The sequence below is a fragment of the Caretta caretta genome, chromosome 25, assembly GCF_965140235.1.
Source record: "Caretta caretta isolate rCarCar2 chromosome 25, rCarCar1.hap1, whole genome shotgun sequence".
Classification (NCBI taxonomy): domain Eukaryota; kingdom Metazoa; phylum Chordata; order Testudines; family Cheloniidae; genus Caretta; species Caretta caretta.
In genome coordinates this window covers 20,136,073-20,153,221 of record NC_134230.1, presented here as the reverse complement: position 1 = coordinate 20,153,221, position 17,149 = coordinate 20,136,073, and the positions used below count along the sequence as shown (strand labels likewise).

Genomic DNA, 17,149 nt, shown 5'->3' with positions numbered 1-17,149 from the left:
ACCTGTTCTGTTCATTCCTTCTGGGGCACCTGGCACTGGCCGCTGTCATTATGCAAGGCACTGAATTTAGCCGTATGGAGTGAAAATCTATCAACTTCATGAAAAAACTCGTACAGATACAGACAGACATCATCTTCCTTTCCAAATGCAAACAGATGGACATCATACCAAAAGAACTGAAGGTAAAACATCCATTACAATCTACAGACCACACAGACTATGCTGACAGCTTGTGCCACACACTCTCAAAGAAACTGCGGAACCACCTGATCAACATCCTCTACAGCAAACAGGGAAAGATTAAGAATGAGCTCTCAAAACTGGATACTCTCATAAAAAACCAACCTTCCACACAAACTTCCTCATGGCTGGACTTTACAAAAACTAGACAAACCATTTATAACACACACTTTGCTTCTGTACAAAAGAAAAAGGACACTAAACTATCTAAACTACTACATGCCACAAGGAGCCACAACAGTGGTTCCCTTAACCCACCCAGCATTATTGTTAATCTATCCAACTATACTCTTAGCCCAGCAGAAGAATCTGTCCTATCTCGGGGCCTCTCCTTCTACCCCTCCACCCCCACAAACATGATACAGTTCTGTGGTGACCTAGAATCCTATTTTCGACATCTCCGACTTAAGGAATATTTCTAACACACCTCTGAACAACATACTAACCCACAGAGACCTTCCTACCAACACTACAAAAAAAAGGATTCTGGGTGGACTCCTCCTGAAGGTCAAAACAACAGACTGGACTTCTACATAGAGTGCTTCTGCCGACATGCACGGGCTGAAATTGTGGAAAAGCAGCATCACTTGCCCCATAACCTCAGCCGGGCAGAACATAATGCTATCCACAGCCTCAGAAACAACTCTGACATCATAATCAAAAAGGCTGACAGAGGAGGTGCTGTTGTCATCATGAATAGGTCGGAATATGAACAAGAGGCTGCTAGGCAGCTCTCCAACTCCACTTTCTACAAGCCATTACCCTCTGATCCCACTGAGGGTTACCAAAAGAAACTACACCATTTGTTGGGAAAAAGCACAAGAACAAATCCGCACAGACACACCCCTGGAACCCCGACCTGGGGTATTCTATCTGCTACCCAAGATCCATAAACCTGGAAATCCTGGATGCCCCATCATCTCAGGCATTGGCACCCTGACAGCAGGATTGTCTGGCTATGTAGACTCCCTCCTCAGGCCCTACGCTACCAGCACTCCCAGCTATCTTCGAGACACCACTGACTTCCTGAGGAAACTACAATCCATCGTTGACCTTCCTGAAAACACCATCCTGGCCACTATGGATGTAGAAGCCCTCTACACCAACATTCTACACAAAGATGGACTACAAGCCGTCAAGAACACTATCCCCGATAATGTCACGGCTAACCTGGTGGCTGAACTTTGTGACTTTGTCCTCACCCATAACTATTTCACCTTTGGGGACAATGTATACCTTCAAATCAGCGGCACTGCTATGGGTACCCGCATGGCCCCACAGTATGCCAACATTTTTATGGCTGACTTAGAACAATGCTTCCTCAGCTCTCCTCCCCTAACGCCCCTACTCTACTTGCGCTATATTGAGGACATCTTCATCATCTGGACCCATGGAAAAGAAGCCCTTGAGGAATTCCACCATGATTTCAACAATTTCCATCCCACCATCAACCTCAGCCTGGACCAGTCCACACAAGAGATCCACTTCCTGGACACTACGGTGCTAATAAGCGATGATCACATAAACACCACCCTATACCAGAAACCTACTGACTGCTATGCCTACCTACATGCCTCCAGCTTTCATCCAGACCACAGCACATGATCCATTGTCTACAGTCAAGCTCTACGGTACAACCGCATTTGCTCCAACCCCTCAGACAGAGGCAAACACCTACAAGATCTCTATCAAGCCTTCTTACAACTACAATACCCACCTGCTGAAGTGAAGAAACAGATTGACAGAGACAGAAGAGTACCCAGAAGTCACCTACTCCAGGACAGGCTCAACAAAGAAAATAACAGAACGCCACTAGCCATCACCTTCAGCCCCCAACTAAAACCTCTCCAACGCATCATCAAGGATCTACAACCTATCCTGAAGGATGACCCATTACTCTCACAGATCTTGGGAGACAGGCCAGTCCTTGCTTACAGACAGCCCCCCAACCTGAAGCAAATACTCACCAGCAACCACACACCACACCACAGAACCGCTAACCCAGGAACCTATCCTTGCAACAAAGCCCGTTGCCAACTGTGTGCACATATCTGTTCAGGGGACACCATCATAGGGCCTAATCACATCAGCCACACTGTCAGAGGCTCGTTCACCTGCACATCTACCAGTGTGACATATGCCATCATGTGTCAGCAATGCCCCTCTGCCATGTACATTGGTCAAACTGGACAGTCTCTACGTAAAAAAATAAATGGACACAAATCAGAAGTCAAGAATTATAACATTCAAAAACCAGTTGGAGAACACTTCAATCTCTCTGGTCACTCAATTACAGACCTAAAAGTTGCAATTCTTCAACAAAAAATCTTCAAAAACAGACTCCAACGAGAGACTGCTGAATTGGAATTAAGTTGCAAACTGGATACAATTAACTTAGGCTTGAACAAAGACTGGGAGTGGATGGGTCATTACACAAAGTAAAACTATTTCCCCATGTTTATTCCCCCCCTCCCCAGCACTGTTCCTCAGATGTTCTTCTCAACTGCTGGAAATGGCCCACCTTGATTATCACTACAAAAGGTCTCTCTCCCCAACCCCCCCACCCCGGCTCTCCTGCTGGTAACAGCTCATCTTACCTGATCACTCTCCTTACAGTGTGTATGGTAACACCCATTGTTTCATGTTCTCTATGTATATAAATCTCCCCACTGTGTTTTCCACTGAATGCATCCGATGAAGTAGCTCACGAAAGCTTATGCTCAAATAAATGTGTTAGTTTCTAAGGTGCCACAAGTACTCCTTTTCTTTTTACTCCTTTGCCTGTGACTTTTTTTTTTTTAAATACATTGAGTACATTTATTAAAGTGGTCAGCTTTCAGCAGAACCAAATTTACAAGGGTTATACCAATTTCCTGTTTCCTATGTACCTATACGACCGGTGTGATGGGATCCTCAGGGTGCATCCTGGAAACGTAGGACCACTGTGCCCCCTTAACTCTTCAGCCTGGGCTGTCTCCCACAATGCTTTGCTAGTGACAAGCAGCAAACCCCTCTAGGCGCTGTTATTACTCAGCACAACTGCATGTGGAGCCCTACACCCAGCTAGATTGCATGAATGTTCATAGAGCCACTCATGAATCACACAGAATAAGGCACCAGCCAAATCCCCCCACCTTGTACCTCAGGAATATACAGTCTTGCATTGCTCAAGACAATCAGTGAAAGTTTGTTAATTGGTTCCCCACTTCAACAATGGAAAGTGGATATACACCAGCCTTCGTAAATCTGAGCAGATTTCCCAAACACTTCCGGCAAACTCACTGGTAAAGATAAACACTAAAACAAGTTTATTGATTACAAAGGATAGATTTTAAGTGATTATAAGTGATAAATCAGAGTTAGTTACCGAAAGAAAAGAAAATATAAGCATGCAGTCTACACTCTCAACCTTATTAGATTGGGCAACATCTAGATTAAGCAGTTTCTCACCCCACTGGATATTGAATTCATAGTACACAGGTTTCACCTATTTTATACCCTTAGTCCATGTGCTTGGAGAACAAAAGTCTAGGCATGTCTGGTGGGCATTGCTGAGTCCCCAGGCAAGGTTGAGCAATTCCCCTGGGATGGCCTTATGCAGGTGAGTCGTTAAATTGTAACTCCCTTGCTGGACAGTGGCTGTTGATGGTTGTTTGACACCCACCCGGGCATTGGTTGCTTTCCTTGCTGTTTTCCATGGAGAACTAATATCTGGCCGATTCCGCAACTTACAGCATGATCATAACCTTTCCCCTGATGTCTTACATGGCGTGCTTTATATGCAATAACACAATTATATATAAATGAAGAATATGGGGGTCACAGGGTGCTCCCCTGTCGTGTAGTGTCACAACCGATGATATTGAGTTTCTATAAAAAGACAACATGTTGACTATACTGAAATAATGTTAGAAATGAACAAGCAAAATGCATCCGATGAAGTGAGCTGTAGCTCACGAAAGCTCATGCTCAAATAAATTAGTTAGTCTCTAAGGTGCCACAAGTACTCCTTTTCTTTTTGCAAACTTAAAATGTTGGTCATTACAATAATGTACCTTAAACATTTTCTGTATTGAAACTTTAAAAAGACTCAAAATCAAACTTCCCAGCTTTGAGCCTGGTTCCTCTAAAATTGGCATTTTCACCTCTAACATGAATAATATCTAGTTGGGCAACTTGTAAATGTTGACAGAGTCCACAAGAGAAGAGGAATATTATTGCATAATCCTACTTCCCACTTTTTAATAACCTTTTCCTGTTTGTCAGGATATTAAAGAAGTTCACTTATCTGTATTTTCATCAGACTAACATAGAACTGAAACACAAATTCTGATGTTTGAAACTACTGACTGCGTCAAATAAATACTTCCTGCAATTTTAAGCTACCAGTAAAACAAAGTTACCCAACTGAACAAGAGCACCAGAGCATTATTTATCTTGCTGTATTTCTTTTCTTCTCCATTTATTTACCCATCACAAGTAAAAGAATAACAAAATAGATGTATACGCGCTAACACCTTCCAGCAGCACCCAAGAACAATACGAATGACTACGCAAAGAGTTAAATAAGCTACTAAAATGGAAATAAAGGCCTCAAGTGACTACTACATAAACTGATGGGAAAGTGATAGGGAGGTGTGCACCATGAATCAGTACATATTTAGGGTTTTGTTTTGTTTTTTAAAACTGTTATCATTAAAAGATCAGCATGTTCACGTTTACCTAAAGGACCCTAAAACTTTAGACATTAATGAGAGTTAATTGGAAGGGTCTCTTCTCCCAGAATATGGAGATAGAGTATGCTGGACTCCTCAGATAGGCAGATACTTGATCCAGATATTTTAAAAAAATAATCAACGCAACATTATCAGCCAAAAAGATATTGAATAGGCATATGATGACACTGCCTCAATGGAACAGCCAGCCTGTTTTAAGAAGAGATAAAACTAATTTTTTTAAGTAATTCCTACAGTGCACAGAACAAGGTGGTCAACCCTGGATTACCCACTTCCACAGACTGATGTCATCTCTGTGTTGATGACATCCTAATCCGCTTCTCTACCACAATCTATACCCATCACCTGTGCCATTCAAACAGCTCCGCTTGCAGATGGACTGCCACATCTCAAGCTCAACATGGCAAAAACTGATCTAGTCAACTTGTCTGATATTCTTCATTTGTCTACATCTTGGTCACTGCCTTGACTTCTCCTCCTCTTTGGCTTCCTAGCACCTTGTCTCAGCCACTCATCCTCCAGACTATTCAAAATGCTTCTGCTAAAATATTCATTCTCCTGATCACAGACTAGATCACTCACCACTTTCAGTCTCTTCAATGGCTTCCTCTAGTCTTAGGGCTTGTTTACACAAACATTTAGCTTTCAGCAAGCTGGGGTGTGAATTAACTGTCCATGGGGACCCTGGGGACCTGTTAGTGCACGTCTTTCAACACTGGCTAGTGCCAGACACTTCAGAAGAAATGAAAAGAACAGGACAATTATAGTGATCCATACTATGTCATCCAGTCCCACCTTCTGGCAGTCAGAGATTTAGGGACACCCAGAGCATGGGGTTTTGTCCCTGACCATTTTGGCTAACCGCCATGGATGGACCTAGCTTCTATGCACTGATCTAATTCTTTTTTAACCCAGTTATACTTTTGGCTTTCACAACACCCCCAGCAACGAGTTCCACAGGTTGATTGTGTGTTATGTGAAGAAGTACTTCCTCATGTTTGTATTAAACCTGCTGCCTATTAATTTCCTTTGGTGCCCCCTGGTTTTTGTATTTTGTGAAGGGGTGAATAATACTTCATTATTCACTTTCTCCAAAACATTCATGATTTTAAACACCTCTCTCATATCCTCCTTTCAGTCATCTCTTTTCCAAGCTGAACAGTCCCATATCAGGAGAGATTAAAAAGCTGGAAGCTTCTCCATACCACTAATCGTTTTTGTTTCCTTTCTCTGTACTTTTTCCATTTCTAATACATATTTTTTGAGAAGGGGTGACCAGAACTGCACCCAGTTTTCAAGGTGTGGGCGTACCATGGATTTATTAAGTGGCATTATGATATTTTCGGCTTTATTATCTATCCCCTGCCTAATGGTTCCTAACATTCTGTTAGCTCTTTAGTCTGTTGCTGGACATTGAGTAGATCCACAATGAGTCCAAGATCTCTTTCTTGAGTGGTAACAGCTAATGTAGAACCCATCATTTGGAATGTATAGTTTGGATTACGTTTCCCAATGTGCATTTCTTTGCATTTATCAAAGTTGAATTTCCTCTGCCATTTTCTTGCCCAGTCACCCAGTTTAGTGAGATCCCTTTGTCATTCTCTGCAGTCATCTTTGGGTATAACTATCTTGAGTAATTTTGTATCATCTGCAAACTTTGTGAATTCACTGTTTTTCCAGATCATTTATGAATATGTGGAACAGCACCAGTCCCAGTACAGATCCCTTCCCTCCCTTTGTTTCCTTCCTATCTTTTAGTGATCATAAGAGGGTCTTTCCTCTTATTCCAGGATTGCTTACTTTGCTTAAGAGCCTGCAGTGAGGGACCTTGTCAAAGGCTTTCTGAAAATCCAAGCACACTATATTCACTGGATCACCCTTATCCATATGCTTGTTGACACTGTGATGCTGACAAATCAGCTCAAATCAAAACCTCAGGATAATTGTGTGTGGATATCAAAAAAAAAAGTTAATGTTATTGTCTTCACATACTTGTAACCTGTAGTTTACTATCACATTACATTAAGCATACCTCATATTTAATTAACTCTAGATCAAAAGTGTATGTTTGTGAGAATTTACTTGATGTGTAAACTGCATGAAAACTAATGAAAGATTGTTTGGATTGTTGTAACTAAATGCACTGTGTATATCTTTGTAATTGGATTGCCCATCAAACAGGACTGGCACCTTGGAACTGTAAATGAAGAAGCTTCAAAGCATGGGTCATTGTGTTCAACAATGGGAAATCCACAGACTCAGTCTGCATTTAGTCAACAAAGAAAAAGCCTATGCTGTGATGGAGACACTTGCCAGATTCCTTTCTGGGAAAAAGAGCTATAAGAATGGATTCAGGGAATAATCAGGTATCTCTGAACTGCTTTGGATTCTAATGGGGTGGAATACTGAATAAGGGGACAGAGATCCCCAGAATTACACTTGGTATGCCTGAGGAACTTTTGGAAATCTAGCAGATTACAACAACTCTGTTAACATTTTGGATTTACAAACTTGGACTCACCTGTTAATGTACTTTACCTGCTAACCTCTCAATAACTCTCATCCCTTTTTCTTAGCTAATAAACCCTTTAGTTAGTTTACTAGAGAAATTGACTTCAGCTTTGTTTTTGGTCAGATCCAGAATACTAATTTGATCTGAGGTAAGTGACCAATTCTTTTGGATTAGGAGTAACCTAATCTGAGGTAATTTTTGGTTTTAATAACCTTCCACCACAAAGTGCAGTTTGTCTGGATGGCAAGACTGGCAGGAGAGCCTAAGGGGACTGTCTGTGACTCCATGGTAAGACTAATATATTGATCAGGATTTCACATTTGTTACTGGCGTGGTGAAATCTAATTATAGAATATACCACCAGTTTGAGGTGTCTGCCCTGTTTTTTGACAGTCTGACCTGAGTTCGGCACTCACAGTGGTAAGCCATTTAAGACAGCATGACAGAGGCCCTCAGAGAATTCTAATAGATTGATGAGGCATGACACTTCCCCAACATATTGCATTCATCTACCTATCTGAGAATACTGGTTTTTACTATAGTTACAACCAATTTGCTTGGTACTGAAGTTAGGCTTACCAGCCTGTACTTGCCAGGATTGCCTCTGAAGCCTTTTTAAAAAATAGACGGTACATTAACTACCTCCAGTCATCTGGTCCAAAAGCTGACTTAAGCAATAGGTTACATACCACAGTTAGTAGTTCTGCAATTTCATGTTTGAGTTCCTTTAGAACTCTTGAGTGAATACTATCTGGGCCTGGCAATTTATTTCTGTTTATCAATTTAATTTAATCAAAGCCACCTCTACTGACACCTCAATCTGGGACAGTTCCTCAGATGGGTCACCTAAAAAGAATGGTTCAGGTATGGGAATCTCCCCCACATCCTCTGCAGTGAAGATGGACGCAAAGAACTCAATTAGCATCTCTCATTCCCTTAAATTCCCCCTCCCTTTGCTCCACCCTACCCTTTCTCCTAATCCCTCCCTTTGAACCATCTTCCTCTCACCTCAACTTTTTGTACCTTCTTCCATGCTGCTCCCCCATGTTGTAACTCCAACCCCACACACCTCTTTCATGCACCAAAAAAGTAACTTCTCTTTACTGTATCTCTCCTCAAAACATATTTCTCTCCTGAAACACTGGTATGATAATCTTTCATAAACATTGCCACTACCTGCATCAGTGCCCGACGACGGTAGTTCTTGTGGAGAGGGACCATGCTTTTCACGTATTGTATGGTGCTCAATAAATATTCATGACTGTTAGAAAAGCTATTCAAGTTAATAAAGCCCTTTTCTGGACCTGTGTGTATTCGTATGGTATAGGTGATTAAGAGCAAAATCCCCCAATAAAAGATGCAATATGCATGATCACCTCCAGAATTAATACACACTCACCATCTGTGTTTCTTCCTGGCATTTCTGCCTCACATCATTTAGCATATCTTTCAGTTTGGCTTTCTGCTGGTCCATTTCATCTAGACGGTCTTGAGCATCTTGTTTCTGAGCTTCCAGTTCTTGCAAGTTACTTGTTTCTCTGTCTAAATCATTCTGCAGTTCCTGAAAAAAGATCCACAACATTATAGACTACACTTAACTGATGTCCTGTGACAAGCAGTTAAGCTTAAAGAGACATACTGAAGTAGGCAAACCCCAAAGTCAACCTGCCTGTGTTGCCTATAGCATTTCCCCCACTCAAAGGTTTCAGTGCTTTTTGTAAACAGATCAAAAAAACCCCAAACCTGCCAGCACTTCAGCACTCAGGAGTAATCTACTATAACAAATCAAAGTCCAGGCGATGGGAGAAGAGTCTCAAAAGACAAGAATTTCAGCTATTCTAAGCCTATTATATATCATTTTGAGAACATGAATTTCAGTATTTAGATGGATACCTTCACAATGTTGTTTAAACCATATTAATGAAGCATTAACAAAGAGAAACATTTTCTATTATATTCTATACTATCTGAATTTTACACTAACCAGCATCAAAACAAAACATTTTCTACAGTGCACAGAAAAATGAAATCATTGCTACAAGTTATTCCCCAAGTGTCAGAATAAACATTACCCATATGAATTCATAAAGGAAGTAGTGGGGAGGGAAGAGGGGGGGGAACAAAAAAAAAACTGTTTAAAACGTGGATGGTGCATCCTGTAGAATTTTAAAGAAATGTCATTAATAATACTCCAGAGTTTTTACCTGAACTTCATTGGTTTTCTGTCTAATTGATTCTTCCTTTTCTCTAATGTCCTGCTCTAGTGAATATTTTTCTCTGTAGGGAAAACATTCACATGACTGATACAATTAAAATAAGACAGTATTTTACAAAAAATCAATTAAACGTTCTTTTGTAAACAATGCACAGATGAAAAAGCAATCCTACATACTTTCAAGAAGTAATTAAGAAATATTCTTTTTCATATTGAAAGACTGATTTGCCCCACAATCATCTTCTCACTTGATGTGCTAGACTCCAAGTAAACTTTCTAGGCACTGCTCCTGCTCTCAGTGTAATCAGTGGGAGTTACCATTAACGTCAATGACAGCCAGATAAGGTGCCTGAACTGTTAACATTCAAGAGACAATATAGGACCAATGGGAGTAATAATCACCAGTAACCAAAAGGGAAGTAATACTGAAACTGTTCTACTAATCAGGGATTCAGTGGTTCCATTTAAATGAAAAGGAAGGTTTTAGTTTGTGCAAAATTTACTTTACTTACCTCAGAGTGACATTTCAGAATGAACTACTCTGGCTATAAATAAAAAAATACAGTGAACAATTGGGTTCAGCTATATAAAAAGTGATGGGATCCTATTTTTGATTGTACCAGATATACACACACATTTTTTAAAAAACAAGAATCTATGGAACCAATAAATGCAAGGTTTCCTCTTTTTTGGAGGGCGCAGCGGTTAGAAACTCTTATGCAATTTGTTAAGAGCCATCATTAGTGAGGAAAATCCTCCATTTCCCAGGTTCAGAATACTAAACTTTAACAGTCCACTATATTTACCTCTGCAGATGTGCAATCTCTTGACTAATATCATCGAGTTCTTTCACCCCTGTAAATTCTCCTGAGCCAACAGAACTTGAACTATCCTGTAAGAAATCAAAGTATTCCATTATAAAGCAAGCCAAATTAAGAACAGGAATGCATTCTGGGCAAAGACTGAGGACACAGGATCCACCCCTCACTTTACACTTCTCTAGCACCTTCCATCAGAGAACACAAAGTATTTTGCAACAGCAAATGAGCAAGCCTCACAATTCTCTGTGGGGTAGAAGAGTATCATTTATCCCCTTTAGCAGATGAGTTAACTGAGGCACAGAGAAGTTAAGGGACTTGCTCAAGAAGTAGGATTAAAACTCATGGGTGAAACCCTGGCCTCACTGAAGTCAGCAGGAGTTTTTGTGTTGATTTCAATGGCCAGGATTATAGAAGCTACAGTGTCAGGCATTCATCACCAAACACAGAGTATACTGGAAATTAAGAGGCCAGATTCAAAAGTTTTCTCTCACTTCTTAAGCTCATTAAATGTTCACTGAGGAAGGACCTCAAGATTTGGCCTTAAGTGGAATTAAAATCAGCATTTCTATTCCTCTGAAAAGTGACAGTATTTGAGAGAGAACTGTAAACCGAATCCTCTCAGCTTTCATTGTCTGTTTGACAATCAGGACATCTACAGTATTTAACTATATTTTTAAACAATACACTGCAAAAGGCTTCTAACTACTATGATGAGAAAAATGGGCTTTTTTTCTTTTTAAACAGAAAATATGTGGTATTTTTTTAGCAGAAACTAGCAACTCAGAATGAAGGAATAGGTGACCTGAGTTCCCAACTTACATGATTTAACATCTTAAGACCCTACTTTGGGAAGATGAGGGATCCTTTGGCATGTATGTTTAGTTGGGGTCAGGTGAGCGTAAGGAAAACCTAGATACAAAGTCTTAGAGTTACTAGACAACAGCTCCCTGTTCTCTAACACTACTCATATTTTCTAAGTACAAACATGCATGGAGACTGCCACTTTACAGCACTGAAACTTGCATTGCTCAGGGGTTTTTTCACACCCCTGAGCGAAGAAAGTTTCAGCACTGTAAGTGGCCATGTAGAGACAAGGCCTTAGACAAATACAACCCACTAATCAACATGAACAAAAAGTTAATACACTACACTCAGATAAGGTGCAGTTTTTTTCATGCTACATTTAACTACAAACATAGCAAATCAAAAATATGAACCAATGAATTAAAGAATGAGTGGGAAGTTTTAAGGTTCTTGCACCAGGGTATATTTATTGGCAGCAATTTAATGTAAATTACGGACCTAGTAATTTAATATGCCAACATTGAGCTACCTGTCAAAACAAGTGCTTGAAAAATTAATGGATCTCAGATTGCTGAAGGAGCTCCTACCACTGGGTAAACAGCCAGAAGTGGCAGGTTCAGATTGTAATGACATCACCACACTGTTAGGTGTCATAGGGCACTAGTGCTGAAGAGATGGGGAAAGAGACAGAAATAAAGAACTCAAAGTTACAACTGGACTACACAAACAAATTTACATTCTTTGGGGTGTTGAATTACTCACACGACGCATTTCTGTTAGCGCTGAGATCTCAGTTCCTAAAGGGGTCAAGTAACCTGACAGAGTCTACAGAAAAAGGATATAGGAGAAATAGAAGAGCTTCAGAGAATGGCAACAAAAATGGTCACAGGCATGGAAAGATTTCCATTTGGGGAGAGAATGAAAAGATTAAGACTATTTCATTTACAGAAAAAATTGTAAGTGGTGACATGACAAGTGCATTGTATGGATTGGACAAGGGCAATGTGAGTGTCAAGGAGGCCCATAGATGAAGGGTGAAATACATTTGAAACAGATAAAAGGAAATTCTCCCCCTACAATCCCAGAAACACACAATGCTTTGACCACCTGTAGAATTCACTGCTACAAGCTATTGAGATAAAAAGCATAATAGGATTTAGAAAATAATTAGACATTTATGTGAATAATGTAGAGTATTATTAATACAGCTCATTCCACTAATATTTAAAAGGCATAAGGGTTACCCTCATGCTTCAGGGAATAAACCATTAATTGCCAGGAATTAGGAAATAATTTCTCCCATTAACAGGATTTTATACTTTCAAGGAAAGCATCTAGTACTGCCACATTCAGAGACAGGACACCAGACTAACTCAATCATTGATCTGATCGGCTTTGGCAATTCCTATGTTATTTTCATTGTCTTGCACAGGTCCATCTATTTCATATCGGTTCTAATATCAACTTCTCAAATTCCCTTATTTTCTTTAGTGATCTTCTAATTTCTTAAAACAGGACTTAACATTTTTCTGGTTTCTCCATCCCAGCTGTTTCTATGATAGTTTTCTGTTCATCTTGTAGGACTTCCTTTGTGGCATCTGTGTAAAATTCTTAATCTCAGACTTCATTCAGAGCTATAATTCATGTTTAGATTATTAGCTCTACACGACCTTCAAATTCAGTATTTAGTCCTCCTTTCTAAGTTTGCTGAGTTTTTCCCTTTCTGTCTCAATGCTCAGCACGGCCACTTCCTACATTTCAGGTCAACTCATTAGGAAGTCCATTTCATTCAAACCAGTTAAAAAAGGGAAAGGGTTTCAAATAAATAAAAAAAATAAATATTTAAACAAGAAAGCTTAAACTATTATGCTGTAAGATGAGCATGCAGACAGAAAAATATACCCTATTTCAGAGCTCTTCTGTTTAGCTGTACTATAATGCAAAAAAGTGAGCTCCGTCTGTTTATTTGATGCCTAGTCATCATTTATGATTTCCTAAAGATGCGTGTCAGTCATATCTTCCTGACACCTTGTCCTCTTATAGTGTCTGCGATGCTGACCTCTCCTCATACACCAAGAAAGATCCAGAGAAGGAAGAGGAGGATCTCTTTTGGGATCCTTCTCTCATTTCCGATTTTCTGTAGGACTCCCAGAAGCAATGTTCACTGTACTTTTTTTTTTCTAAACTAAGCAAGCTACCATCTTCACGAAGCACTATATTTTTGGCCTTGGGCAAGCTTATACTTTTTTTATTTTTAAAGTGAGTAGTGTGTATGAGGGGGGAGGGGAATTTTGTGTGTGTGCGTGTGTAAAGGTGTGTTGGGGGAGTGAAGGGTGTTCAGGGGGGGCTACTCCTTGGTGGCTCATCCCCAGTAGCACACACTAGTAGTTCCTGTCCCTTGGATTCACTCTGAAGCAGCCTTAGGAGCCTGGCCATGCATGTGGGGTGGGCAGGAAGTGATGTCAGACGCACCTTCCCTGGGTTGGGGGTTTCAGACACCCCCTCCCCCTCCCTCACCCCCGGGCACTCGCATAAAAGGGCCCAGTCTGCAGCTCCTTCCTCTGCTGCCTTTTGGCAGCAGGAATGACTGCATTCCTGGAAACCAACTGCCAGGCAAGGTGTGTGTGTGCATGCATGCTTTGACCACATCAGACCACAGCTCCAGAAACTCCACTGACCTGGGCTGGCGCTGCAGAGCCTGGCCAGGCCCCTCACCTGAGCTCATACGTAATGGGTGTCCTGAAGTGTACCCCAAAGACCTGAAGGGCTTCCACACCCCTTGTATGGAATAAATTGGATTGTATGCACCCTGTCATCAAAACAGGGGGAACGAGCAAAGTGGGTTCTTAAAGGGCCGCACCACATCCCTGCTGAAGCTGCACAGAGGAGATGTGAGCAGCATGGCTGCACAGCTTACATATAGAACACTGCCACAAGGTTCTGTCCTTGCCTCACCCTTTATTCCTTACTTCTGAGTGACCTCATCCACTCACATGGATTTCATAGACATTCATTTCAATTACAGTACAACCCCTATTTTACAAACTTAACTGTGGATTGAGGAGTTCACAATTTTGAAAAATTCATAAAATTTAACATCTGAAAATTACAGTAGATATGGTGCACAAGTACACTATGATACGGTGCATTGCCCTCTTTTCATCTTTCAAACCATAGCAAAGTGATTTCCAGTGCACTGAAGGCACTGGAATGTGAAGGGCTGTCAACTTGTTCTTCATTGACATTCATTTACATTATGTGGGATTTTTTTCCACTCTCTAGGGAAAAATGGTTTGTATCACTGGTGCTGGTATGATTAGTGTTCATAAAATTGAAGTTCTACTGTACCATCTTTTCGCCAGTCACTCCCCTCCCCTCCACTTGTTTATTTTTTCCACCTATTGCCTCTCACTGTATGCTAAGATTGTAAGCTCTTTTGGGAAGGGACTCTTTATATTGTGTGTGTACAGTGCCTAGCAAAACTGGGCCAAGGTCCCTGGCTGGCGCTTGAAGGTGCTACTGCAACACAAATAATAAATAAATCTACCTCCACTTCACACTTGCCTTCCTCCAATCCCATCTCTCAGTTTCTTTCTATCTCATGACACCTGCCAGATATCTCACTGTTAAATTTTATGTGGCCAAAATTGAATTTGATTTCACTCCAAAGCACTTCCCCCAGTCCTCTGTTCTCTCTCACTGTTTGACAATACCTCTATCATTCCTGTGCTCAGGCTCGCAATCTGGTAGACATCTTTAATTTCTCCTCTTTCTCGGAGTCTGCAAAATCTAGGCTGTGTCCAAATCATGCCACTTCTTCCTCCACAAGGTCTACAAGATATACTCTTTCCTCTCTGTCCTGACAGAAAAACCTTTGCCCTTGTCTATTTGCTTGACTGTGTCTTTCATTTTGCTCCCACTCCCTCTCCCCTTCTTCCTATCACCACCACTTTTGTGATGAAAGATATATTTTTTAATAAAAATTTTAAACTGGAATTTTTCCAGTCACAAGGTAGGATTCCCTCTGGTAACTGAAACTGGCCTTATATTTTTGAAAGCTACCAAGGTAACGGACAACTCATTTAGTAAGAATTTTTACAATTTATAACCAATTCATGAAGCATTTTTTGAAATCTGGAACTCAGTTATAAACAGAAGATAGACAAACATTCTTGCAAGTTAAAGATTCAACAATCCCATGTGTTACAAAATATAAATAAAAAATTAACAGCTCTCAAAGCTAGTTACTTTCAAAGCACATATTGGTCCAGTAGAGCAATATATTTATTAATAACCAATTACTTACTTGTATGGGAGTATTCCTCTCTGCAGGAGGGATCATATCTGGGGACAACACCTGTGGAGGATCAATCCCTTTACTGACCTTCTGTTGAATGAAATACATGGCTAGTGCAAACTGATCTTTGCTTAGCTTTCCCATCTGTCTTGTGTCTGCCAAAGCCCTGTTAGAAATTGGTTATTCTTATCATAAGTCAAAATGTGTTATAAACCAAACAACTATTATTAATACAATGAAATCTGAGATACATATAATTTTATTGTTGTTTCAGCCTCATCAGAGCCCATTTCCTCAGTGGAAAAGTCCTACACGCTGAGCTATGAATGTTTCATTAGATGCACTTAGCTGAATGAAACATCGTTTTCTTGGAAAAAATGCCTTTGACTTTTTAGCCAGTTGAGTGATAGGACTGCTAAAATGTTCCCCATTCATGGAATAGCCTATATGAGTACTGACTGCACTTATGCCACCATTACAGAGACATGATAAGGAGGGTTATGTTTTCAAAGTTTCATAGATCTCTCTGAATGCCTTCCAAGTAGCATCATAGTATCATAGAAATGTAGGACTGGAAGGGACCTTCATAGGTCACCTAGTCCAGGCAGGACTAAGTATTATCTAGATCATCCCTGATAGGTGTTTGTCTAACCAGTTCTTCAAAACCTCCAATAACAGAGAGTCCATAACCTTCCTGGATAATTTGCTCCAGCGTTTAACTACCCTTACAGTTAGGAAGTTTTTCCTAAAGTCTAGCCTAAATCTCTTTTGCTGCAATTTAAGCCCATTAATTCTTGTCCTGTCCTCAGTGGTTAAGAACAATTTATCACCCTCCTCTTATAACAACCTTTTATACGTGAAGACTGTTATGTCATAAGAACATAAGAATGGCCATACTGGGTCAGACCAAAGGTCCATCCAGCCCAGTATCCTGTCTACCGACAGTGGTCAATGTCAGGTGCCCCAAAGGGAGTGAACCTAACAGGTAATGATCAAGTGATCTCTCTCCTGCCATCCATCTCCACCCTCTGACAAACAGGCTAGGGACACCATTCCTTACCCATCCTGGCTAATAGCCATTAATGTCCTTCCTCAATCTTCTCTTCTCCAGACTAAACAAACTCAATTTTATAAATCTTTTCTCGTACATCATGTTTTCTAAACCCTTAATAATTTTTGTCGCTCTCCTCAGGACTTTCTCCAATCTGTCCACATCCTTCCCAAAGTGTTGTTTTTAGAACTGGCCACAATACTCCAGTTGAAGCCTTATCAATGCTAAGTAGCATGGAAGAATTACTTCTCATGTCTTGCTTATATCACTCCTACTAATACATCTCAGAATTACTTTTGCTTTTTTTGCAACAGTATTTCATTGTTGACTCATATTAGTTTGTGACCCACTATAACCCCACATCTTTTTCTGCAGTACTCCTTCCTAGCCAGTCATTTTCCATTTTGTGTTTGTTCAGTTGATTATTCCTTCCTAAGTGTAGTAGTTTGCATTTCTCCTTATTGAATTTCATC

General features: G+C 40.4%; 1 protein-coding gene across 6 annotated transcripts in view; it reads right to left on the bottom strand.

Moving 5' to 3' along the window:
- Positions 1–17,149, bottom strand: part of EPS15L1 (epidermal growth factor receptor pathway substrate 15 like 1) — an 83,392-nt gene that overhangs the window by 45,205 nt on the left and 21,038 nt on the right. For 5 of the 6 annotated variants that reach the window (XM_048830798.2, XM_048830802.2, XM_048830801.2 and 2 more), the window contains 5 exons: positions 15,635–15,791; positions 12,091–12,153; positions 10,510–10,595; positions 9,693–9,765; positions 8,888–9,049 (listed from right to left, as the gene is read on the bottom strand). In XM_048830798.2, the coding sequence (XP_048686755.1) occupies positions 8,888–9,049; positions 9,693–9,765; positions 10,510–10,595; positions 12,091–12,153; positions 15,635–15,791 (541 nt within the window). The remainder of the gene's footprint in view (positions 1–8,887; positions 9,050–9,692; positions 9,766–10,509; positions 10,596–12,090; positions 12,154–15,634; positions 15,792–17,149) is intronic. The other variant, XM_048830799.2, reaches the window with a different exon arrangement.